The sequence below is a fragment of the Lepus europaeus genome, chromosome 2 (assembly GCF_033115175.1).
Source record: "Lepus europaeus isolate LE1 chromosome 2, mLepTim1.pri, whole genome shotgun sequence".
NCBI lineage: Eukaryota > Metazoa > Chordata > Mammalia > Lagomorpha > Leporidae > Lepus > Lepus europaeus.
Window position 1 is genome coordinate 32656282 of NC_084828.1, and position 24103 is coordinate 32680384.

The window sequence follows — 24103 nt, forward strand, 5'->3', positions numbered from 1 at the left end:
ACATTTGAACTTTAAATGATAATAGCAAGGGTGCAGAGAAGGACTATCCTGTCTAGAAACTTCCTGGGGTTTCTGGATAATTTGCTTGTCTGTTGAGCTGATGCCATCTAACCTAGGATTTGATTTTCTATAATTAAATGCCGAGAGGCCTAGAGTAACACCTCACAGGGCCAGACAGGCAAATAGGCACAAGTCAGAAAGATCAAATATGTCAATCACATTGAGTTCTATCATCACAAAGTTTCTGTTTTAGACGAAAGAACCCAAATTCACAAACTGCAGAAAACAGTTTTTTAGTAGCAGAATTAATGGCTTGTTTGAGGGCAAAGTGGCAAAAATATTAGAATCCTTTCTAGGGTAGAAAGTTCTGTCTCAAAGGAGTCAGTGTTACTTTTAAATGTAGACATTAGAAATCAATTTTATTTATAAAGAAATATATGCATGGGACTTTCTACTCTTGACCATAACTGGTACCTGGCAGCCTTAATTCTTAAACATAGATACAGAAAAATGACCAATTTGGGAAAGAAATGAATACTAAGATTTATTTCTGTTATCTACAAACTGCTTTAGTACAATATTGTCATTACCCTGGTTTTCTAGGGATTCTGTTTTTCCTATCTTTGTTTTCATACAGTTCTCTAAAATAGGATTTATACATGTCTTTGCCTCTAGAAGGGAGACATCATAGACATTATCTGCAAAACACCAATGGGGATGTGGACAGGAATGCTGAACAACAAGGTGGGAAACTTCAAATTTATTTATGTGGATGTCATCTCAGAAGAAGAGGAAGCCCCCAAGAAAATCAAGGCCCACCGAAGGAGTAGAAGTGGAAAGCCTGAGACTTTGCCAGAGTTCTTAGAAAGGATTCACCTTCAGGTTAGAAAACTGGTGGCTTGTTTGGTGTGAGGGGTGTATGCATGAACCAGTGGAAGAGAGTGGATCATTGCAGTGTAGTTAGAAATACCAGCAGTGGAGGCAGGCGTATGGCCTGGTGGTTAAGACGCTGCTTGGGTAGTCAGCATCCATATATGAGTGCCTGAGTTTGAACCTCGCCCTTGCTCCTACTTTCAGATTCTTGTGGATGCGTTCCCTGCGAGACAGCAGAGGGCAGCTCAAATACTTGGGTCACTGACATCCACACAGAAGACCCGGATTGAGTTCCCAGTTTCTGGCTTCAACTCCCTGGCTGCTACAAGCATTTTGGGAGTAGATTGGCAGATGGGTTCTCTCACTCCCTCTCTCTGTCTCTCTCTCTTTTTTTGACTCTCAAATAAACAAATGAAAAATTGAAAGAAAAAAAAAAACACACAAGACTTACAGCAAATGAAAATCTGTTTTCCTAGAACAGCTCTTATTTCTCCTTTATTACTTTTATTATGCAAGGACAGGCCTTGATATAACATCCTTTGGACTAAACCCTAATGGTACTTAGCAGTGACAGTAGAGATTAATGTTGAGAAAGTGCAGTGAAAAATGAAAAATACCTAAGAGAATAAAATGCCCACAGAAAATATCTAGATGATAATGATAAAGAGAGTATGAAGGGTAATGTCAAGTCCAGAAAAGTGAAAGGAAAATGAAAAGAAAATTGTATTTTCTATAGAGCACAGATCAAAAATCAAGTTGAGAGAAAATAACTGAACATAAACCTTTAAAAAAAAGCTATTTTTTAGGAAGCAGTGATTATTAAACCCCACAACACAATGGTTGTGTTAACGAAATTGTGTTGTCTACATTTAAATTCCAACTGTTTTCTTGTATATTAGCAAAATTTTTATGAAATATCTTCCTTGTTAAGTGGTGTGTACATATAATATTCTTAATCTCTCTCAATTTATGGCTTTGCAATCCATTTCTGAAATTAACTCAGCAGTATTTTGATGATTTTCAAAGTGCATGAAGGCAATAGTCAATTAAACTTTCTTTCATTGTGTTCTCTGAGTTAGGTATGTATGTTCCTGTTTGTGGACACAATACCTAAACCTTCCAATATGAAGGTTTAGGAACAGTTTATGGAAAATATATAGTATGAAATGTATTTTATGAAAAAAATTATGTATATATTTCAAAATTTCCTTGCACCAAAATGAACATCTTTAAATTCCACTTTTCACAAACATTACTTTATATATATATTTTTTTTTCATGAGAGTAAGGGAGGCAGACAACCATCACTTGTAAATTGCTGCCAACAGCCAGGGCTGGATCAGTCGGAAAGCAGGAGCCAGGAAATCAATCCAGGTCTCCCACATGGGAGACATGTATCCAACTACTTGGGCCAGCATCTGCCATCCCCCAAGACATAAATGAGTAGGAAGCTGGAATTGGGAGGAGAGCTGGAATCGGGACTTGAAATCTGGCTCTCCAGTATGGAATGCAGATGCCCCAACTGGCATCTTAATCCCTAGACCAAATACTCACCCCCATTCTCAGTGAACACTTTTAAGAACCTTTGTATTACTATTGGTGTAACCCAAATGAGATACTCTACAGAGGAAGTACGAGTTTAAATCCTGCCTCTGCCACTTGTTTCTTCTGTGATTCGTTAGATAATCAAGACCAAAGGAGTGAAGTGACTTACTGGAGAACTGGAAGTTAGATGGTTATGTCAGAATGGGGATTTTGGTGTCCTCTGTTACAATGCAGTGTTTTTCTGGGATGTATTATTTTTAAAAGAGTAGTTACTCTTCTTACTTCCCTTCCTTTTTTTTTTTTTTTTTGGTTAAAAAACAAAAGCCTGGTACTACATTTTTCCTGATTACATAAAAATGCTAGACTTCCTCTTACTCAATTTTAGTAAATAAAGGTATTAAAATGACGATCAAGTGAAATGGAGGAAATTTTGAGGATGCTGAAAAAGCATTCTACTTCTCTTTGCATTTTTATACAGCTAGAAAGTACAGAGGACACACAGTTTTTGAAATCAGAAGTCTCTATATGTCAAGTTTACATATACGGATAGACAGATGGATGCAAAACATGGGTAAAATATGCATGCTGGGGAAAAGAACACCAACTACAGTATTTTTTATGTTTAATAAAAGCCTATAAAAGCTGGGATTCCTTAGACTTATGTACTGATTTTCAACCAAAAATGTAAACTACTTTTTTGGTTGAATTTCTGTTTTAAATTTATTTTATAATATACCCCAAGAAGATAATAACATAAATGTTCTTGCAATCAAACAAGAGATGTAAATGCATAAGTAACACTGTTAATATACTCTGAGAGACATTTTATTGATAGACTTTAGGATATGGTAACTCTGTCAGTTTAACAGAGAAGTGAAAAAATGCCACATGGGATGAATAATCCAGCTATTTAATTGACCCATGATTTAGCATTGTCTCGCTAAAGGTAATTATGTCTTCTTTACATTTGTCCTTCCAAAAGATGAGGCTCAAACAATATACTCTCTTAAATACCCACTAGTACATATGTGGTAAGCTTACAAGTATGAAAAAAGTTCTCTTGGCACCTTTGATTTCCACATGCATTTCTGCACTTTAAGTCTAAAGAGAACTAAAAATAAAATATTGGAGTCTGACTATCTTATATAGATTTCTTCTCCCTTATTAGGAATATACTTCAACACTTTTGCTTAATGGCTATGAGACCCTGGAAGATTTAAAGGATATAAAAGAGAGTCATCTCATTGAATTAAACATTGAAAGCTCAGAAGACAGGATGAGATTCCTATCAGCTGCTGAAAATCTTGATGAAGAAAGTAAGTGTGCTCATCTCCTCTCCCTCACGGACAATCACTGTTTAATGGAAATAGGAAAATTGTTGAAAACAAAATCTTAATATTGTTTACTGAACACTATATAAAACATTCTTTCTAAAAAACAACAAATTTTCATATAAATTTGGAAACAACAACTCTGATCAAATCTATAATTAAGAGTAGGAACTGTTTTCCTTACTGGACTCCTAGAAAATGGAAGAACTTTTTTTAGGTACTTCATTTTGGTTCTGCAAAACTATTAATTTACACACAAGTGGATTCTTGCATTCCCAAAGACTGAGGGAGTTAGAGACAAATATTTAGTGACAGCCTGAATCATTAGTGAGAAATGTCACACATGGCTTCTGTAGAACAACACAGAGCATGGTTGTAAGCTAATGAGCCTTCTCACCACACAGGAAAATTCATTTCATTACCATATAGTCACATCTTGTATGTTTGTAGTGCTCTTTCAAAATGATATAATAGCTTGCAAAAATATTCAGCACTAATTTTTATTTTCTGAGATGGTCTCTGTATTTGTAAGTATAAACTGAAGATGGAAGGATACATGCAGATTCATCTGTGGAACAATACCAGGTATGCCAACTAGCTTGTAAAGATAAGATAGCTCTTATTTTTGCCATTATTCATCCAGAACACCTTTCCAACTAAATTTGTTTAGGCCTCCCAAAACCTTTGCTCAGGATGTGCCATGATTGCAAGGAGTGTTTTGTAAGGCAAAATAAAAGAAGTGGACCTGGTGGGTGGGTGGGGGGGAAGGGTGGTCTAATTTTAAAGACCAAAAAGATTTTCAATAATCTAATCCATGCTCCTCTTTCAAATTATTAATAGTCACTTTTAACGGCTTTTTTCTGAACATGTCCTTTGAGTGACATTTTGGGCTATGGTCTTTAGATTTATTATCTTGTTTAGTGTTCCCCACAGCTCTGTAAGTTGGAGAATACTGTCCTAAGATTATGATAAGAATAACTCATTTAAGCTCATGCTTAGTGAATTGTAGTTAGAAATCCAGCTCAGTATCTGTGAAGTTATGACCTTGTTCCCAACACTACAAGCAACAGAAAAGAGGAAACCTCTCTTAGGACCCAGCTTTCCTGAATGTCCACTTGTGGGCTATCCTGTCATAAACGTGCCACAAATGGGTGCCTAGCATATGTGGACTATACGCTGGCTTTTTATCTAGTAGGAATCAATTTACTTTTTTAGAAACTTTTCCATACTCTATTCTTATATGCTATCGTGTGTTTACAAAGATCTTCATCCTTTTTCCAAGAGTGCTCACAAGCATGAGTAACAACACCAGCAGAAATGATTTCATCATTTGGCCCCGATTTTATATGTTTTCTTTAAAATTGTGGGGGCTGGGAGATTATAAAAAGAGGAGGATGGGGCCAAAGAAGCAGAGACCAAACACAGCCAATTTACTCAACAGTTCGAGCCAAAACAAAACCAATGACTGTAAACAGAAGTAGCAGTATGTTTCAGGTAAATGGAGTTTCTTTCACATCTTGTCATTTCACTAAACAATGTTTGGCTAAGAAATAGTTCCTTTAGATCTCTTGTGTTGATGTTATTCAGTGTCATTGCCCATGCTTTGCAAACTAATCCGACCATGAAATACAGGAAGAGAGACCAGTGAGTATTCATGGAATGTTTGTAAATAATTGCTTTTCTTCTATCATACAATACATAATTTGCCTATTTTACACATGAGGAAATAACACAGAGATGAATTTTGAAGAGGTCAAATAGCTAGATCAGTATCAGAGGAGGGATTAGTTTTTTAATATTTATTTTATTTTTTGAAAGGCAGAGAGAGAGAGAGAATGAATGAATGAATGAATGAATCAACCATCCCCAAGTGGTTGCAAGAGCCAAAGTTGGAGCAGGCTGAAACCAGGATCCTGGAACTCCATCTGGGTCTCCCATGTGGGTGGCAGGGCCCAAGTACTTGGGTTATGTGCTGCTGCCTTCTCAGGCACATTAGCTGAGAACTGGATCTGAAGTAGAGAAGCCAGGACTCAAACTGGTGCTCGTATGGGGTGCTAGTGTAGGCAGCAGCTTAACTCACTGTACCTCAGTGCATGGCCCCAGAGGTGGGATTTTAATCAAAGGAAGTTGACTACAAAGCTCTTATGTTCTGTCTTCTCTGCATGCGAACATGAGAACAATGAATATTGGAAAACTAGCCTTCTGCTCTTTCACTAGTTTCCTCAAGGGCTTCAGTTTAGTTTTCCTTCTCAGAGTGTGGAAGTTAATATTTCAGTAAGAACAAAAACCAGGCCACAGCATGGCTCCCTGAAGGGTGAGAGGCCACCCTAGCTGCCTCTCACAAAGTTTGTGATGAGAAAGGGGCAAAGCCTCAGCAACCATTGCCATCAGGGGTAAAATAGTGTTCAGCTGAAGACCCCAGAGGGCGCATGGGTCCAGGGCCAAAGGCTTGTGTCCACTTGATTTTTTTCATATTGCCTCCCTCTTCTCCTGTCTGTTTTCTATGCTAACAAAACAATGACCATGTATAGATGATACAATATGAGTGCTGGTATATTTTAATTATCACCTGACCCAGGGCCAGCATTGTGATGTAGAGGGTAAAGATGCTGCCTATGACACCAGCATCCCATACTGCACCTGTTCCATGTCCCAGCTGCTCCACTTCTGGTCCAGCTCCCTGCTAATGGCCTAGAAAAGTGGGGGGAAGATGACCTCAAGTGTTGGGTCCCTGCAACCCACCTGGGAGACCCAGATGAAGTTCTTGACTCCTGGCTTTCACCTGGCCCAGACCTGGCTGTTGTGGCCATCTGGGAAGTGAACCAGCAGATGGAAGATCTCTCTCTTCCTGTTTCTCCCTCTGTCTCCGTAATTCTGAGTTTCAAATAAATAAATCTTAAAAAAAAAGACTTGACCCAATTTTTCCTTTGCAAGATGGAAAAATTAAAACTGGCGTATCTGAGTGGCTATCTGAGGCTCACGTATCTAGAACCCATCTCCTATATCTATTAGAAACTTGTTCCGTTATATCCTGATCTCTGAAAACAAACCACAATTATTTGCATAGCATGAGGTGACTTTTAATGCTTGATATTTAAAAGGACAGGTCTCAAAAATTATTCCCTTACATAAAACTTTAGAAAATGATACCCGAAGGTCACTAGAAGTTGATCACTTAATAATAGCCAGTGCTGTACAAACACGCACACATACACACACACACACATACTCATACACAATAAATTCTAGGAGATGAAAAATGGGAAAATGCAGATTCAACCAGCATTTCTTGTCAACACCCAAGCCTGAGATTTTTCCTTATTTTAATCTTGTGGTTTAAAGTAGTATGAGAATATACATGTCAAAAAGATGCATATTGCATGTTAGGCTATGCTGACTGAAAGCTATTTATCTTATATGAAACTGCTTTGCTCAAGAAATAAAGAAGAATGACTTCCATTTGTTGATAAGATGGTGAGTTCTGATGATTTGGCACCATGCTGCCGCATGCTTATTTTTATCTATTCTCTACTCCGTGAATCATATCTTCTACAACCATGCTGAAGATTAAATGCACAACCTTCATGTACATTGAATGATAAAGACCTTGACTATCTGGTTATAGAAAACTAAGATGTTGTTAGAACCGAATGCATGTCACAACCATAGGTTAGAAATAGTCAGCATTTTTTTGAAGAATAGGTTATGCAAATTTGCCAGAACTTCATGTATGCATTTTGTTATAACCACAGAATAATGTCAAGTTGGGGAAGCTTAATCAATTCTTAGATTAGGGTTTTGCTGTTTTCTAGCTTGGGTACTTGGAAAGTTTTGCTTTGCTAATCATTCAGTATAAAACTTGAGCTAATCAGGCAACATCTTGAGGATGACCTAAAATTTTGAAATAATTTAGAAATACCACAACTCTCATGGGAGCCTTTTTTGTGTCCAGGGGGCACCAAGAGCTTGGAGGATGAGACAGGGAACAAAACAGCAGTACAATATTTAGAGCAAGCAATTTTCTTTTCCTCTTGTCAAAGATAGATAGTGTCCCCACTTTGACCTTGTAAATATTAACCAGATTAAAATTTTTAGGTCACTGCTGGGCAGGTTATAAGGATGCTTCTCTGACAAGCTGATAGAAGCGTTGGTGAGGAGTGTTAGAGCAGATCACAGGACTACTTCTGGAGGGGGATAATGAATTGGGGGTTCTACAATCCCAACAAGAGAGATTCATAATTTGCTCCTGTCTTGCATTAGAGCTGAGCAGAAGGAGGTCATTGGCTCCCTCAACTGGGAATCTAGGAAAAGTTCCAGGGAGAACAAAAAATTAGGGTGAGACTCAGCTCTTGAAAGAGCAGGAGAGCAGAATCAGTTTTTGTTGTGATCATAAGAGAATCACTATCATCTGAATTTAAAAATGGTTTGTTTGCTCTGGGAGGAAGTATTCCCAGCAAGTAAAAGGAAAATAGTATGTGTGTGTGTATATGTTTGTTGTTCCATAAACACAATTTCAAATCCCTCTTGCCTAACTCAGAAGTGCATGTTTAGAATAACAGGATAGTTGAATACTGTTTACAGTAAATATTTTCTTTATTCTTCTTTTATTCCTTCTTTGCCACGTTTAGAAACATTTGTATCTACAAGACTGTGTACTTCTGTCCTTGGGGACAGTGAGTGAAGGGACTGTCTTACTTTCCCTCAAATGTAGGGATAATTAAATTTGAAACTGAAACAAAAATTAAGTAACAGAATAAGCAAACTACCGCCTCTGTATACAATGTATTTTAGGTACCTGCAAACTCCAGTTGCAGCGCCAGAGGAGGAGGAAGGGGAAGGATGGGTTGTATGCCAGGTCATTGGCACCAGCTGCGGTCACAGCAGTCCCTCATTGCTCAATCATTCCCAATTGTGCCTTCTTGTCTGTCTGCTTGCCCAAATCCACACAGGGCAAATGACATGGCTCAGCCAGGAGTCTGGAGCACGAGCTGTCAGCAGGCAGATTTGTAGTTTTGCCAAGCAGCAGTCCAGCAGTTGGCCTAACAGCGTGCCAGGGTAGCCTGGCGCCATAGCTCCTGACACGTGTACCTGGGGTTTCTAACCCATTTGCCATATGATTTGAATCTAGATTCAACACACGTACAGCTTTTAAGAAAAGATATATTAACTGGCCACATATATAAAGAAGACCTTCTGGCATTTTTATGTCTTTACAATTATGTATTTATATCTGTTTCTGGTCATGGCTATTTTGCTTTCTGCAATTCAGTTTCTTTAGATTTATTTTTGTCTTTTTTTTTATTTGAAAGGCAGAGACATAGAGATGGAAGCAATCTCCCATATGCATTCCTAATATTTTACTTATGACATATGACTTATCCTATATAACATAAAAATGAAATATAAGTATTTTTATGCTGTTAGCAGAGAACAATTCCTAGTCAAAAGGTTCACCAATTTTTCACCCTGTTTACCTTGGGATCTTTGTAATGTCTGTACATAGAGAGCACTTCCATACTTGTGCTCTGATGGTGCTGACTGTGTGCAAGACATTGCTCTGTAATGATTACCTAAGGCAAACAATGGCAATCTTCAATTACCACGTCCTCTGCTTTGCATCTGTGGATGTGTAGCAAATGCTTATATAATGAATACATGGTGACTGAGAGGATGAAGGGAATGACAAATGTTATGCAAGACTTTTTTCTGATCATAAAACCAATGCCTTGCCTGCACCTCACATATATAAGCTCTTGTGTAGATGGGTGGCATTAATATGAGTTACCAATTTATGTTATGTAAGCTAACCATGTATACAAGTGTATGTGCTGGAGTGTAGCCAAGTACATTTTTGCAGAGCAATAGTGTAAAAAAAAAAACTAGCAAAACTTAAAATATGTATGCATTTGTATCCTGAAATTCCACGTTTAGGAATTTGTCCTACAGAATTCAATGTACAAATGCCAAATAATATTAGCTAAAATAATAGTAATTCTAATTAAAAACAAAAAGGAATGTGAACTTCCATCAATAATTAATTTGCTAAATAAGTTAAGAAATACATAAACAATACTGTAGTTTGAGATGTTATGATAATGATATAGGACTGTATATGTACTGGTATGAAAATTTGAGTGTGTCCAAACATTTAAAAGGTAAAAGCAAATGCATTTTTATCGATAAAATGCAGATAATCTCTTTTTGGTCAAAAATAATCTTATAAATGATGCAGTTAGGTTGATTTTTCACCATCGAATTGCAGGGAGGCAAAGTTTTACCTCTAGTCTTTTAGGATTTTTTTAAAAAAATTTATTTGACTGGTAGAGTTATAGACAGTGAGAGAGAGAGAGGGACAGAGAGAAAGGTCTTCCTTCCATCGGTTCACTCCGCAAATGGCCACTACGGCCAGCGCTGAGCCAATCCGAAGCCAGGAGCCAGGTGCTTCTTCCTGGTCTCTCATGCACGTGCAGCGGCCCAAGCACTTGGGCCATCCTCCACTGCCTTCCCCGGGCCAGAGCAGAGACCTGGACTGGAAGGGGAACAGCTGGGACTAGAACCGGCATCCATATGGGATGCTGGCACCGCGGGCAGAAGATTAATCAAGTGAGCCATGGCACTGGCCCTTTTGTTTGTTCTTAAGGCTGGACCTGAGAATTAAATTGACACAAGACAGATCAACAGAGGAAATGCATACTAGCTTATTTAATATAAGTTTTACATGACACGGAAAACTTCTTAAGGAATTAGACTCAAAGTAGAACCCGTACTAAGTAAGAAAAAGAATAATAAATTGTAAAGATTCATAAAGCACGGGAGACATGGTTAGGAAAAGGTACTCTAACATGGTTTATCTATATAGATTTCTCCTGCTTTATAAGGAAATGAGGATTCAGAGAGTTGCAGTTGAACACTTATTAGACAAATAGTTACAAAAATGTGGCCATATCCTTTATAAGAATGATACTTTCCTTCTAGAAGAGAGAGAACATCTATCTTTCACATGGGGATTCCTCGCTTGCTTTTAGAAAGCAGGAGGAAGATCAGAGCGATCTAGCGACTGCTGTTTTCAAGTGGCGCTAATTCAAAATAGTCAGTGGGCCTGAATGGCACACTTTGGGGATGGCGTGTTCTTAATTCCTTCATCAGGGAAACAGAATTAATGAATTATAAGAAATACGGAATTGATTTCCCAAGGCCACATTTAATACATAATGACAGTTTTCTATCTCATTTGGATATCATCAAAAAATTCAAAATGAAAATCCCTCAGCTGAGAACAAGTATTTCGTTGGAGCAAAGCCTTTCTGCGCATGTGTGGTTGGGTAGACTAGCAGGGTAATGGGGTTGCACACATTGGTGCTCAGTTGCTGTGACTCAGTGCCCATCCAGAAGTCCGCAGCATGGTGGAAGTGATGATTGCTGTGCGTGTAAATAGAAAAGATTTATTTCCCAATAGGCATCTCATTAGGGGATAGGTTATGATGCCAGGCTGCAAAGATAGGTATGTGAGAACAGGGAGTCATTTCTATTCCGTATTCACTCATGGCCTCAATGGATCAGCAGCAACCAATCAATTTTTTGCACAAATTTCTACCTTTCATTTTTTGTTATTTTTCCAAAAAATAGGATAGTTTTCCACAAAGTAACATTTTCCAAAATACAAATATCCATTATAATTAGAAAAGGAAAGTGTTTAGGTAATATGAGGTGCTTAAGATGAAATTGGAAATAACTGACAGTGTGCATATTATCTATTGTGTTTTCCTCCACGGATGACAGTGCCTCTGGACTAATAAATACAGCACAATCACCTGGAGAATGGCTGGATTTTAGGTTGAGTGACTCAGAGTATGAGGTTGAGGACGACCGTTTAGCTTAGCACTTGGAACACTCAGTGCCTGGCTCTGACTCTGGCCTCCTGCCAGTACAAACCCTGGGAAACATTGGTGATGACTCAACTGAGTTCCTGCCACCCATACAGGCGACCTAGATCGAATGCCTGGCTCCTGGCTTTGGCTCAGTTTAGTCCTGGCCATTGCAGGTCTTTGGATGGTTAACTAGCAGATGAGAGCTCTCTTTCTGTCATTCTCTGAGTCTCATATACAAACGGAAGGAAGGAAGGAAGGAAGGAAGGAAGGAAGGAAGGAAGGAAGGAAGGAAGGAAGGGAGGGAGGGAGGGAGGGAGGGAAAAGGGGGGCGGTGAGAGTTTGGCCAGATGGGTAAGATGCCCATACCTACATTGGGATAGGTGGGTTTGCCACCCAGTTCTATCCCCTGACTCCAGCTTCCTGTTGATATAGACCCTTGGAGGCAGCAGTGATAACTCAAGTAATTGGGTTCCTGCCACCCAAATGGGAGACCTGCATTAAGTACCTGGCTCCCAGGTTTGGTCTGCCTCATCGTTAGCCATTGTAGGCATTTGAAAAATAAAGCAGTGGTTTGGAGTACATACTCTCTTTCTCTCTCAAATAAACACACAATTAAAAAAAAAAACCTTAAAAAGATGAATTTTGGATTTTGAGCCTTCCTAAGATGTGTACCCCTGATATTTCCTCTTTGCAGAAGGGACCAGGCTAAAGAAAAAGGGTAAGCCATATAGGTGAGAGATAGCTTCATGCAAATTCCTACAAAGTTAAATCGTTAATATTTTCTAGCCCTTATTTCCCTCAATTAAACTAAATGTTTTATTTATGAAAAACATGATATATTTACTGAACACTTTCTTTAGCCAGGCATTCTCTCGTGCCTCTAGGTTGCATTATTTTATTTTGGTCCAAAGAAACAGGCTCCAAACCTAAGGCAAATCTGACAGTAAAGTCAACATAGGAAAGCACTGTGTAAAAGACACCTGGAAAATAAGCAAACATCAGTTTTTTTAAACCAAATCATTAATTCTCTAAAATGTGAATATGAGTCCTTAAACGATAAGAATTTTCTCCCAGAATAGAGATCTGCTTTAATTTCCTTAAAGCTTTCCTCATTTTTAGTATAAATGAGATGGCCTAGACTTAGTGAATTAAATGTCACAATTCCAATATCATTATTTTCTGAATAATTATAATAGTTGTCTATTTTAACCACCACTTTTTTTCAATATTGATACTATCCCAAAATGTTAATCCATCAGCTTCATACAATTTCATAGCAATTTTGGTCAGAAAAAGAAATATTTTATATTCAAGTTATTCCTTCCAGATAAAAGTTTTCCTAAATAATTCTTGTTAGCATTAGTATTTTATCTTCCACATGTAGAGTACAAACCTGTGTTGCTTTCTAGAGTTGCTGTTATGCCTGCTGTTAGCTGGCAACATGAGAGAGATCCATGTTCAAGTTACTTAACAATTCTTCAATATACTCAGAATTTAAAAGGATATTTGAAAACAATTTAGGGACTTTATTGAAAAATTATGCCATTTTAATGTGTTTACTTTTAAAAAATTAAGTATAAACACTATATATAATCTGAGAAAACACAGAGAAAATCTCCCTAAAGTTTGTGGCTGTATCTTTTTTTTTTTTTTGCCAGGCAGAGAGTGGATAGTGAGAGAGAGAGACAGAGAGAAAGGTCTTCCTTTTTGCCGTTGGTTCACCCTCCAATGGCCGCTGCGGCCAGCGCATCGCGCTGATCCGAAGCCAGGAGCCAGGTGCTTCTCCTGGTCTCCCATGCGGGTGCAGGGCCCAAGCACTTGGGCCATCCTCCACTGCCTTTCCGGGTCATAGCAGAGAGCTGGCCTGGAAGAGGGGCAACCGGGATAGAATCCGGCGCCCCAACCGGGACTAGAACCTGGTGTGCCGGCGCCGCAAGGTGGAGGATTAGCCTGTTAAGCCACAGCGCCGGCCTATGGCTGTATCTTTTTTTATATAATTAAAAGTATGTAATATATAAGTTATGTTTGCTTTTTCTAACATGTTATTATAGATATTTTAGTATAAAAGATACATTTGATATCCTATGGAAAGTCTGTAATTTTGGAGGGAAACTCTTTCTTTCTTTCTTTCTTTTTTTTTTTTTAATTCCACTGTGTTACTTGCCTGGTTAGCTCAAACGATTGGGCCACAGGACAAAACTGATGAAGGTTATGGTTTCAATTTCTATGTAGACCGGTTAGCTTGCCTCTGTTTCATGGCCACATGAAGGGACTAAATGACTTAGGAGAAAATGTGGATGCATTAGTGTGAATTCTTCCTCTCAACAGGAAGAAACAACTGTAGCACAGGACCCAGGTTTCTGCCAATTTCTGTCATTAGTATGATGATGAAAAACAGTGAGATGAGGAAATGTTGACCCTCCAAACACAAAAGCTTTCATCTCCATAATCTAACACAATGCCCTGTCTCTTCTTTGTATAGTTACTGTAGAGGGGTTCCAGCTGATCACCTGCCTGAGATTATTGCAAGCCTGGTGGGAAGCAGTTGAGAGGCATACTCATGTTTTCCTTTCACTAGGAAATCATTTAGTAAATTATCACTGCTCTGTGAATTACTGTGCTGCCTCACTTCCATACTGAGAAACTATTTCCTTTTTCCATAAAAATTGCAAAGGAAAGCTTTCTACCATAGGTAACCTATGTTTGAAACAAACCGATTCCTAGAATTGAGAGAATGTGCTACAGCATTTCTCAAGAGGAAATAAAGGCAGATATATTTTTTATCGCTAATGTTAACCAATGTCATATTCTCTGAAGAAGTCAATTTTTCATTTATTTGCTTACCTCAATTGCCCTGTGAGGTGAATGTATAGTGCTTCAATGGATCAAAAAGAAGCTAGACACCTATTTTTGAAAGAAAAAGGGTTAATCTGGGAAACCAGAGGTCTTTCATCCTAAGGTTTCTTTCTTCTAGGGAGCCCCCAACTTGGGAGCCAACCTAAAGGGAACAGAGGAATGATAGTAAACAGGGTTTAATATACCAAGTCTTGTGAAGGATATTGATCGGGAGAAGTGGTTCAGTTCTATTAATTATGCACCGAGGAAATGGGCCCAAATGTAAGCTGGGAAAGTATGAACTTACTCCCACAACCTTCATGACCAAGAGGGTCCATGGTGATCAATGCTGATGTGGAGGGATACATATGGGAACACTCATTTTTCTGACCTTTTCAAGAAAGACTTGGGTAATGGAACACAGTGCTGGCTCATTTCATTTCAGTGGCTATGAAACAGAAGAACTGAAGCAGGACGGAATGCCATTTGTCAGAGAATAAGGGCCCATTTCAGTACTGCCTTTCCATAAAAGAAGGGCTTGGAAATAAGAGTAAATGACTGATACTCATAAAAACTAGAGAATAGTAAGTAAGGCCCCCAAACCTATGACTAACAAACAGAAAATGCTTCTCAGTAGCTAAAATGTAAAAATAACAAGAAGTATTAAAATGAGGCTCCCTTGTACCTAGAACTAGTTATAGCATCACTACTCTTGAATACTTGATGTTCAAATCCACAGTTGAACACAATTGCCACAAATGTGGAGAAGATTCAGAAAAATGGCATAAATGTGGTTTACTGTTGCAAATAAAAGCCTTGAGGGAAAGATTAAAAGAAGTGCTATGATTCATTGTAACGACGGGTAGACCAAGAAGTAATTTTGGTCTTTTTTTTTTTTTTTCTTTTGAGTTTCTCTGAACCACTGTTCTTTATCTAAACCACAGAACGCAGAAAATTTATGAAGTGATAATTTTTTGAGCTCTCCCATGACAATGCCTAACGAGTACCATTCTAAATAGCCTAAAAGGAAGTTAATTCATTACATGCAATGGTGCCTTGGGGCAGGAGGGCTCAAGTCAGATGATGAGAAAGTTTGATGAGTTGTATATCCAGTGAAGCATAATCAATAATGGCAAGTACTGGATCTCAGAAAAAGACATTTAAAAAAGCAGACATATAAGTAAGATAAATAGTGGATTTCCTAAAGATAAATTAATTAGCATGTTCATAGCCTATTGAATAGACTTATACAATTTCCTCCTTCCCAAAATTTTGAAGTTCAGATTTACATGTTCTCACTGGGATGGCATGAAGTATGTAGGGGCAGAGTTTCTGTTCCTAACTTAAATGTTTGTGTTTAATTTTTCCAATATGGAACTACTCAAATGGATGAAGCGTGGGAAAGTCCTGAGATTAGAGGGAAAGGGGAAGGCATGCTAACACAGCTATGAGGCAGGAGAGAGAGCCATACCTTCTCAGAAGTACTAAGCAGAGAGGCACCTGTCTACTGATGTTAGGTCAGGCAAAGAAATTTCACTTACACAAAGAAGAAGCTGATGCTAACAGGAATCTAGAGAAGATTAATTTTAAGTCTGCTTAGGCTCTTTACAGAAATCTCTTGTTACAGCTCTATTATTGAATTTTTCTTCTAAAAGATCATGCCTGTTGAATAGAGCACTGCTTTTATAGACAAAGAATTAGTAATATGAACATAAATGATTGTTGATCAAATCTACAAAGATGTGGAATACAAACTATTCAAAAGGCAGATTCAATGGAAATTTTAGTGTTTTGCTCTCTAAAAGCAACAGAATCTCTTGTGTCTATTTTTATGATGAATGTAGACAGGAAAATCTTGGATACTTAAAGTTTTGCTAGGTAAGTTCCAAGTAATTCCAGGTAATTCTAAGTCTTACTGTACATGGTTGCCTTAGTGATCTTTTCTTCATGAATGCACATTATCAGAATTCTGGAATTGTTCACAAAGATCACAATTGAATTGGCTTGTACAAATATCTTTTTCTAGTTTTTTAATTTTATTCATTTTTACTATTTATTTATTTATAGTTTCTAGTTTTTAACAGAAACAATATAATTCATAGATACAATTCTAAGAATAAAATTATTTTCCCTTCCTACATTTTTCCTCTGCCTCTATCTCCTTCCTTCTTTCTTTCTTCCTTTCTTTTTCTTTCTTTCTTTCTTCTCTCTCTCTCTCTCTCTTTCCTTCCTTCCTTCCTTCCTTCCTTCCTTCCTTCCTTCCTTCTTTCCTTCCTTCCTTCCTTCCTTCCTTCCTTCCATCTCTCTTCTTTCTAGTTTTTGAGATAACATATTTTAATTTACATTACAGTCATGGGCTTACTTCTCCACCAAATAAAGAGTCAACTCATAAAAAGCCAAAAGATCCTACTTTAGTATCAATTTGGCCAGGACTATAAACAATCATCAAATGGAAAGATGATCACCTTATCCATATAAAATAAATTTTAAAGTAATCACAGATCATTAAAACTATAGTAGTATAACATTAGTAACCATAAATTTAACAAAGATATAAAACAGAGTTTGACAAAACTATATTTACAGGAATACTGATAAACACAGGCATTTGTTTTTTGGTTTTTTGATTGATTTCTTTTTAAATTTTAGCTCCCACACATAAGGGAGATCATACAGTATTTGTCTTCCTGTGTCAAGATTATTTTACTCCACAAGATATGCCCTCCAGTTTCATCCATTTTGATGCATATGGTTGAATTCCATTCTTTTTATAGCTAAATAATTTATTGTGTGTGTATATACCACTTTTTTTATCCATTGATCTCTTGATGGACATCTTTGTTGATTCCATGTATTGGCTACTGTGAACAGTGCTGCTATAAACATGGTGGTATTTCTTTGAAACAAAATGTTAATGTCTTTTGGGTATATCCTCAATAATGGGATTTCTGGTTCATATAACAAGTCTGTTTCCACTTTCTAAAAAAATCTCAATGATGGCTGGGGCTGAGGCATGGTAGATTAAACCTCTACCTAAAGCAAAACCTGTCAGGCTTGATCATTATCTTGATGTGAATGGAAGGGAAGAGGGAGCGGGAAAGGGGAGGGTTGTGAGTGGGAGGTTAAGTTATGGGTTGGGGGGGAAGCCATTGTAATCCATAAGCTGTACTTTGGAAATTTATACTCATTAAATAAAAGTTAAAAAAAAATCCAGAAGGGTAGAATAAGTAACTTCTTTTCACAATAAACTGTGAGCTTAGGAGGATGGAATCACTATTCCCTTGCTTTTCTCATGGTAAAATTGGTAATTCCTAAGGAATGGGCAGTCACTTTTGACCTTACTAAATGTAACTTTTAGGGGGAAGAAAGTATTTTACACCCTCAATTTCCATCGGGACCACTGTGACTGCCTATTAACCTATCTGACTCCTCACATTCCCTCCCCTAGAAGAATGGATCTTAACTTTTGTTAGGGGAACTGGGTAATGAACATTCTGCCTGCTTCATGCTGAAAAGGGATGGAGTCAAGACAGGGTTCCAGAAGAAGGTAGCTTCTCCAAGGGGACACAGTGTATATTATGCTTTGAAGTCCAGAATTGTGATGCATACAACTTGATTTTTTTTCTTCAAAGCATAACTTTGGCAATTCTAGATCTTTTGTGATTCTGTATGAATTTTATGATTGTTCCTTCTAATTCTGTAAAGAATGTCATTGGTATTTTCATAGGGATTGCATTGAAACTGTAGATTGCTTTAGGAAGTATAGATATTTTAATAATTTTGATTCTTCCAATCCATGAGCAAAGAATATCTTTCTATTTTTTGTATTCTTAGCAATTTGTTTCACCAATGTTTGATAATTTTCACTGTAGAAATCTTTAACTTCTTTGGTTAAACTTATTCCTAAATATTTGAATTTTTATGGTTATTATGAATTAATTTTCTCGTTTCTCTTTTAGTGAGTTTATTAATGTATAAAAAGCCATTTTTGTATGCTTATTTTGTAACCTGTACATTACTGAATTAATTTATCAGTTCTAACAGTTTTTTTGTGGATTGTTTAGGTTTTTTCAGGTAAAACATCATTTCACCTGGAAACATGGATAATTTCACTTCCTCTTTCTCAATTTTGATGCCTTTACCTCTTTCAACTCCCTAATTGTTCTTGCTAATAGTTCCAGTATTATATTGAAAAACAATGGTGAAAGTTGACATCCTTGTCTTGTTCTAGATCTTAAGGGAAATGCTTTCACCTTTTTCCCATTTTGTGTGATATTAGATGCTAGTTTGTCATATAGTGAAATAAACCAATCCCCAAAACATGAAATCATAGCTTTCCCTGATATGTGTAACTAATACAGTACAAAATAATGTAATGTATATGAGTGAAATTGATATTTTGTGATTTGATTATTGCTTAAAGCACTTGTCTCTACTGTTGAGGAATAGTGTTTTTTTTCTATTACTATTTATTGAATTATTTACTTAGTAGAGGGTTAAGATTATGATTATAAAATAAACTAAAAGTATGTCATTGTAAAAATTGAGAAAATAAGAAAGGAAGTCAGAGAAGGGTTGGTAGAAATAGGGTAGGGCAGAAAGTATCACTTTCCTCCTAAATCTGTATATATGAAATATATGAAATTTGTTCCCCTACATGAATTAAAAGACCCTTTATAATTTTGAGATATGTTCCTTCTATATGTAATTTATGAAAGGGTTTTGAATTTGATCAAATTCTACCTCTGTATCTACTGAGAAAAATATATGGCTTTTACTCTTCATTTATTGCATTTATTGATTTGTGAATGCTGAACCATTCTTGCTTCTCTGGGATAAATCCCAGCTGTTGAGATGTATGATCTTTTTTATGTAGCTTTGGATTTGGTTTGCTAGTATTTTGTTGAAAATGTTTGCATCTATGTTTATCAAAGATATAGGTCTCTAGTTTTCTTTTTGTGTTGCTTCTTTTTTTTTAAGATTTATTTATTTATTTGAAAGTCAGAGTTACACAGAGAGAGGCAAGACAGAGAGAGAGAGAGAGAGAGGTTTTCCATCCAATGGTTCACTCCCCAATTGGCTGCAATGGCCAGAGCTGGGCCAATCTGAAGTCAGGAGCCAAGATCTTCCTCTGGATCTCCCATGTGGGTGCAGAGGCCTAAGGACTTGGGCCATTTTCCATTGCTTTCGCAGGCCATAGTAGAGAGCTGGATCAAAAGTGGAGCAGCTAGATTTCAAACTGGCACTCATATGGGATGACAGTGCTTCAGGCCAGGGTGTTAACCTGCTGCACCTCAGCGCTGGCCCCTGTGTTGCTTCTTTGTTTAGTTTTTATTTTTTTCTCAAAGAAACCTTTTACTTAATTAGTGCAAACTTCATAAGTACAACTTTAGGAATATAATGATTCTTCCAACCATACCCACTCTCCCACCCTCATTCTGACCACACCTCCTCCCTCTCCCATTCCCCGTCCATTCTCCATTAAGATTAATTTTCAATTAACTTTATACTCAGAAGATCAACTCTACACTAAGTAAAGATTTCAACAATTTGCACACACACACACACAACAGTTTGAGAACAAGTTTTACAGTTAATTCTCATAAAATAACTCATTGAGGACAGAAGTTCTGCATGGGAAGTAAGTGCACAGTGACTCCTGTTGTTAATTTAACAATTAACACTCTTATGTATGACATAAGTGATAACCCAAGGCTTTAAACATGAGCTGCCAAGACTATGGAAGCCTTTGGAATCCACAATCTCTGTCAGTATTTAGACAAGGCCCTAAGCAAAGTGGAAGTTCACTCCTCCCTTCAGAGAAAAGTATATCTTTCTTTGATGGCCACTTCTTTCCGCTGGGGTTTCTGTCACAGAAATCCTTCATGTAGGATTTTTTTTTGCCACAATGTCTTGGCTTTCCATGCCTGAAATACTCTCACGGGCTTTTCAGCCAGATCAGAATGCCTTAAGGGCTGATTCAGAGGTCAGAGTGCTATTTAAAGTGATTGTCATTCTACAAGTCTGCTGTGTGGACTTCTTCCCATGTTGGAACAATCTCTCCTTTTTAATTCTATCTATTATTATTACCAGACATTTGATCTTATTTATATGATCCCTTTAACACTTAATCATATCTATATAATCCCTTTACACTTAATATTTTCAGTTCAACATTTAATGTCATTTTTAGCACCCAGCTTAATGGGTTTTGGGGTCCCATGGCAAGTTTTAAAATTGTACCCTTGGAGAACTATACAGCTTTACCGTTACAAACTTCCTCCTCTCTCTCTTATTCCCACTCTCTTTTTTACTGAGATTTACTTTCTTTTTTTGTTGTTGTTGTTTTTTTTTGTTTTGTTTTGTTTTGTTTTTGACAGGCAGAGTGGACAGTGAGAGAGAGAGAGACAGAGAGAAAGGTCTTCCTTTGCCATTGGTTGACCCTCCAATGGCTGCCACGGCCGGCGTGCTGCAGCTGGCGCACCGCACCCATCCGAAGGCAAGAGCCAGGTGCTTCTCCTGGTCTCCCATGCGGGTGCAGGGCCCAAGCACTTGGGCCATCCTCCACTGCCTTCCCGGGCCATAGCAGAGAGCTGGCCTGGAAGAGGGGCAACCAGGACAGAATCCGGTGCCCCGGCCGGGACTAGAACCCGGTGTGCTGGCGCCGCAAGGTGGAGGATTGGCCTATTAAGCCGTGGCACCGGCCCTGAGATCTACTTTCAATTGACTTTATACACATATGCTTAACTCTATGTTACGTAAAGTATTTGATAAATAGTATGAACAAGAGAAAGAAAAAAAAAACAACAACAACTGTTCCTCTATAGTCAAGACAAGGGCTGTTCAAGTCACTGCTTCTCAAACTGCCAATTTCATGTCTACAGATTTCCTTTACATGCTATATTACTTATCACAGATCATAGAAAACATGGTGTTTGTCCCTATGGGACTGGCTTATTTCACTAAGTATGATATTTTCCAGCTTCATCTAATTTGTTGTGAATGATTGAATTTCATTTTTTTTACCACTATGTAGTATTCCATAGAGTACATTTCTCATAATTTTTTTATCCAATGTCCAGTTGATAGGCATTTAGGTTGAATCCATGTCTTAGCTATTGTGAATTTAGTTTCAATAAATTAGGGGTGCAGATAACTTTTATTTGCTGATTTCATTTCCCTTGGGTAAATTCCCAGGAATAGGATGGCTGAGTCTATATTGAGAATTCTCAGGTATCTCCAAACTGTCTTCCATAGTGGTTTTACCAGTTTGCATTCCCACCAACAGTGGATTAGGGTACCATTTCCCCCACACCCTTTCCAGCATTTGTTTGTTGATTTCTTTATGAAAGCCGTTCTAACTGGGGTGAGGTAGAACCTCATTGTGGTTTTGATTTGCGTTTCCATGATGGCTTAGTGATCCTGAACATTTTTTCATGTCTCTGTTGGCCATTTGGATTTCTTCTTTTGAAAAAAATGTCTGTTTAAATCCTTTGTCCATGTCTTAACTGGGTTGGTTGTTTTGTTGTTGTGGGATTTCTTGACCTCATTCTATTTTCTGGTTATTAATCCTTTATCAATTGCATAGTTTGCAAATAATTTCTCCCATTCTGTAAGTTGCCTCTTCACTTTCCTGAGTGTTTCTTTTGCAGTAGAGAAGCTTCTCATTTTGATGTAATCCCATATGTTACTTTTGGATTTAATTGCCTGTGCCTTTGGGGTGTTTTTTAAGAACTCTTTGCCTGTTCCAATATCTTGCAGGGTTTCCCCAATATTCTTTCATAATTTGAAGGTAGCAGGTCACAGATTTAGGTCTTTAATCCTTTTGGATAGATTTTTGTGGAAGGTGTAAGGTAGTGGTCCTGCTTCATATTTCTGCATTTGTAAATCCAGTTTTCCCAGCACCATTTGTTGGAGAGGCTGTCCTTGCTCCAGGGATTTGTTCTAGCTCCTTGGTCAAATATAAGTTGGTTGTAGAGGCTTGGATTGATTTTTGATGTTTCTATTCTGTTCCATTGGTCTATCCAACTGTTTTGTAGCAGTACTATACTGTTTTAATTATAACTGCTTTGTAATATGTCTTGAAATTTGGTATTGTGATGCCTTCAGCTTTGTTTTTGTTGTATAATATTGCTTTAGCTATTCAAGGTCTCCTATGTTTCCATATAAATTTTAGCATAATTTTTTTTCTGGATCTGAGAAGAATGTCTTTTATATTTTTATTGGTATTGCATTGAAATTGTAAATTGCTTTTGGGAGAATTGTCATTTTGATGATATTGATTCTTCCAATCCATGAGCATGAAATATTTTTCCATTTTTTTGTATCTTCTGTTTCTTTCTTTAATATTTTGTAGTTCTCATCATTGACATGGACATTTTTGGTTAAATTTATTCCAAAATATTTGATTTTTTGTAGCTATTGTGAATGGGATTGATCTTAGAAATTCTTCCTCATCTGTGACATTGTCTGTGTATACAAAGGCTGTTTTTTTATGTGTATTGATTCTATATCCTGCTACTTTACCAAACTCTTCTATGAGTTCCTATAATCTCTTGGTGGAGTTCTTTGGATCCCCTAAATAAAGAATCATATCGTCTGCAAAGAGGGATAGTTTGACTTCTTCCTTCCCATTTTGTATCCCTTTGATTTCTTTTCCTTGCCTAATGGCTCTGGATAAAACTTCCAACCTACCTAAATTGAGCCATAAAGATAAAGAAAACCTAAACAAACCCATTACCAAGATGGAAACTGAATCAGTAATAATTACCCTTTGTTTAGTTTTGAAATCAGACTGATTTTAGCCTCATAGAAAGTGTTTTCTTCATAGTATTTGTTGAACTCTTTTATTTAGTGTAGGGTTAACCTTATGATCAGTAAGTAAACTGAAAGTTGGTCTTTTTAAAAATTAAGAGTGGGAATGGGAGAGGAAAGAAGAAGAAAGGTTGGAGCATGGGCAGAGGAGGATAGGGTGGGAAGTAACGCTATGCTCCTAAATCTGTACAGATGACATACATGAAACTTTTATAATGTAAATAAAATTTCAAAAAAAGGGTATGCAAGAGTTAAATCTTGCTCAATATTTGCTAAAGTTTGAGGAGTATAGGAACTATTTCCTCTTCAAATATTTAAGTATTTAGAAGTAAAGCCATCAAGTTCCAGAATTTTTCTTGATGGAAGACTTTTGATTACTGCTTCAATTTCATTGCTATGGGCCTATTTAGCTTGTCTATATCTTATTGAGCTAATCTTGGTAGGTTATATGTATCCAGGAATTTATCCATTTCTTCCAGATTTTCTAGTTTATTAGCATATAGTTTTTCATAGTAGTATCTGATGATCCTTTGTATATCAGTGGTATAGGTTGTTCTGCCTCCTTTTTCATCTCTAATTCTATTTATTTGAGTTTTCTCTCTTTTTTCTTCATCTGGCCAGAGGTTTATATATTTTATTTATCTTCTCAAAATACAGCTTTTGTTTTGTTGATTTTTTTGCAATTTTTGGCTTTAATTCCATTTATTATGCTCTGATCTTTATAATTTTTGCCTACTGCTGATGTGGGGTTTTGTTTGTCTTATTTTTCTTTTTTTTATTTTTTATTTTTTATTTTTTATTTTTATTTTTTTTTTTACTTTTTTTTTCTTTTTTTTT

At 37.1% G+C, this 24103-nt stretch overlaps 1 protein-coding gene across 5 annotated transcripts in view; it reads left to right on the forward strand.

Annotated features, from left to right (window-relative positions):
* SAMSN1 (SAM domain, SH3 domain and nuclear localization signals 1) overlaps window positions 1–24103 on the forward strand; it is a 548989-nt gene that overhangs the window by 519266 nt on the left and 5620 nt on the right. For all 5 annotated transcript variants that reach the window (XM_062206648.1, XM_062206649.1, XM_062206654.1 and 2 more), the window contains 2 exons: window positions 676–882; window positions 3587–3734. In XM_062206648.1, the coding sequence (XP_062062632.1) occupies window positions 676–882; window positions 3587–3734 (355 nt within the window). The remainder of the gene's footprint in view (window positions 1–675; window positions 883–3586; window positions 3735–24103) is intronic.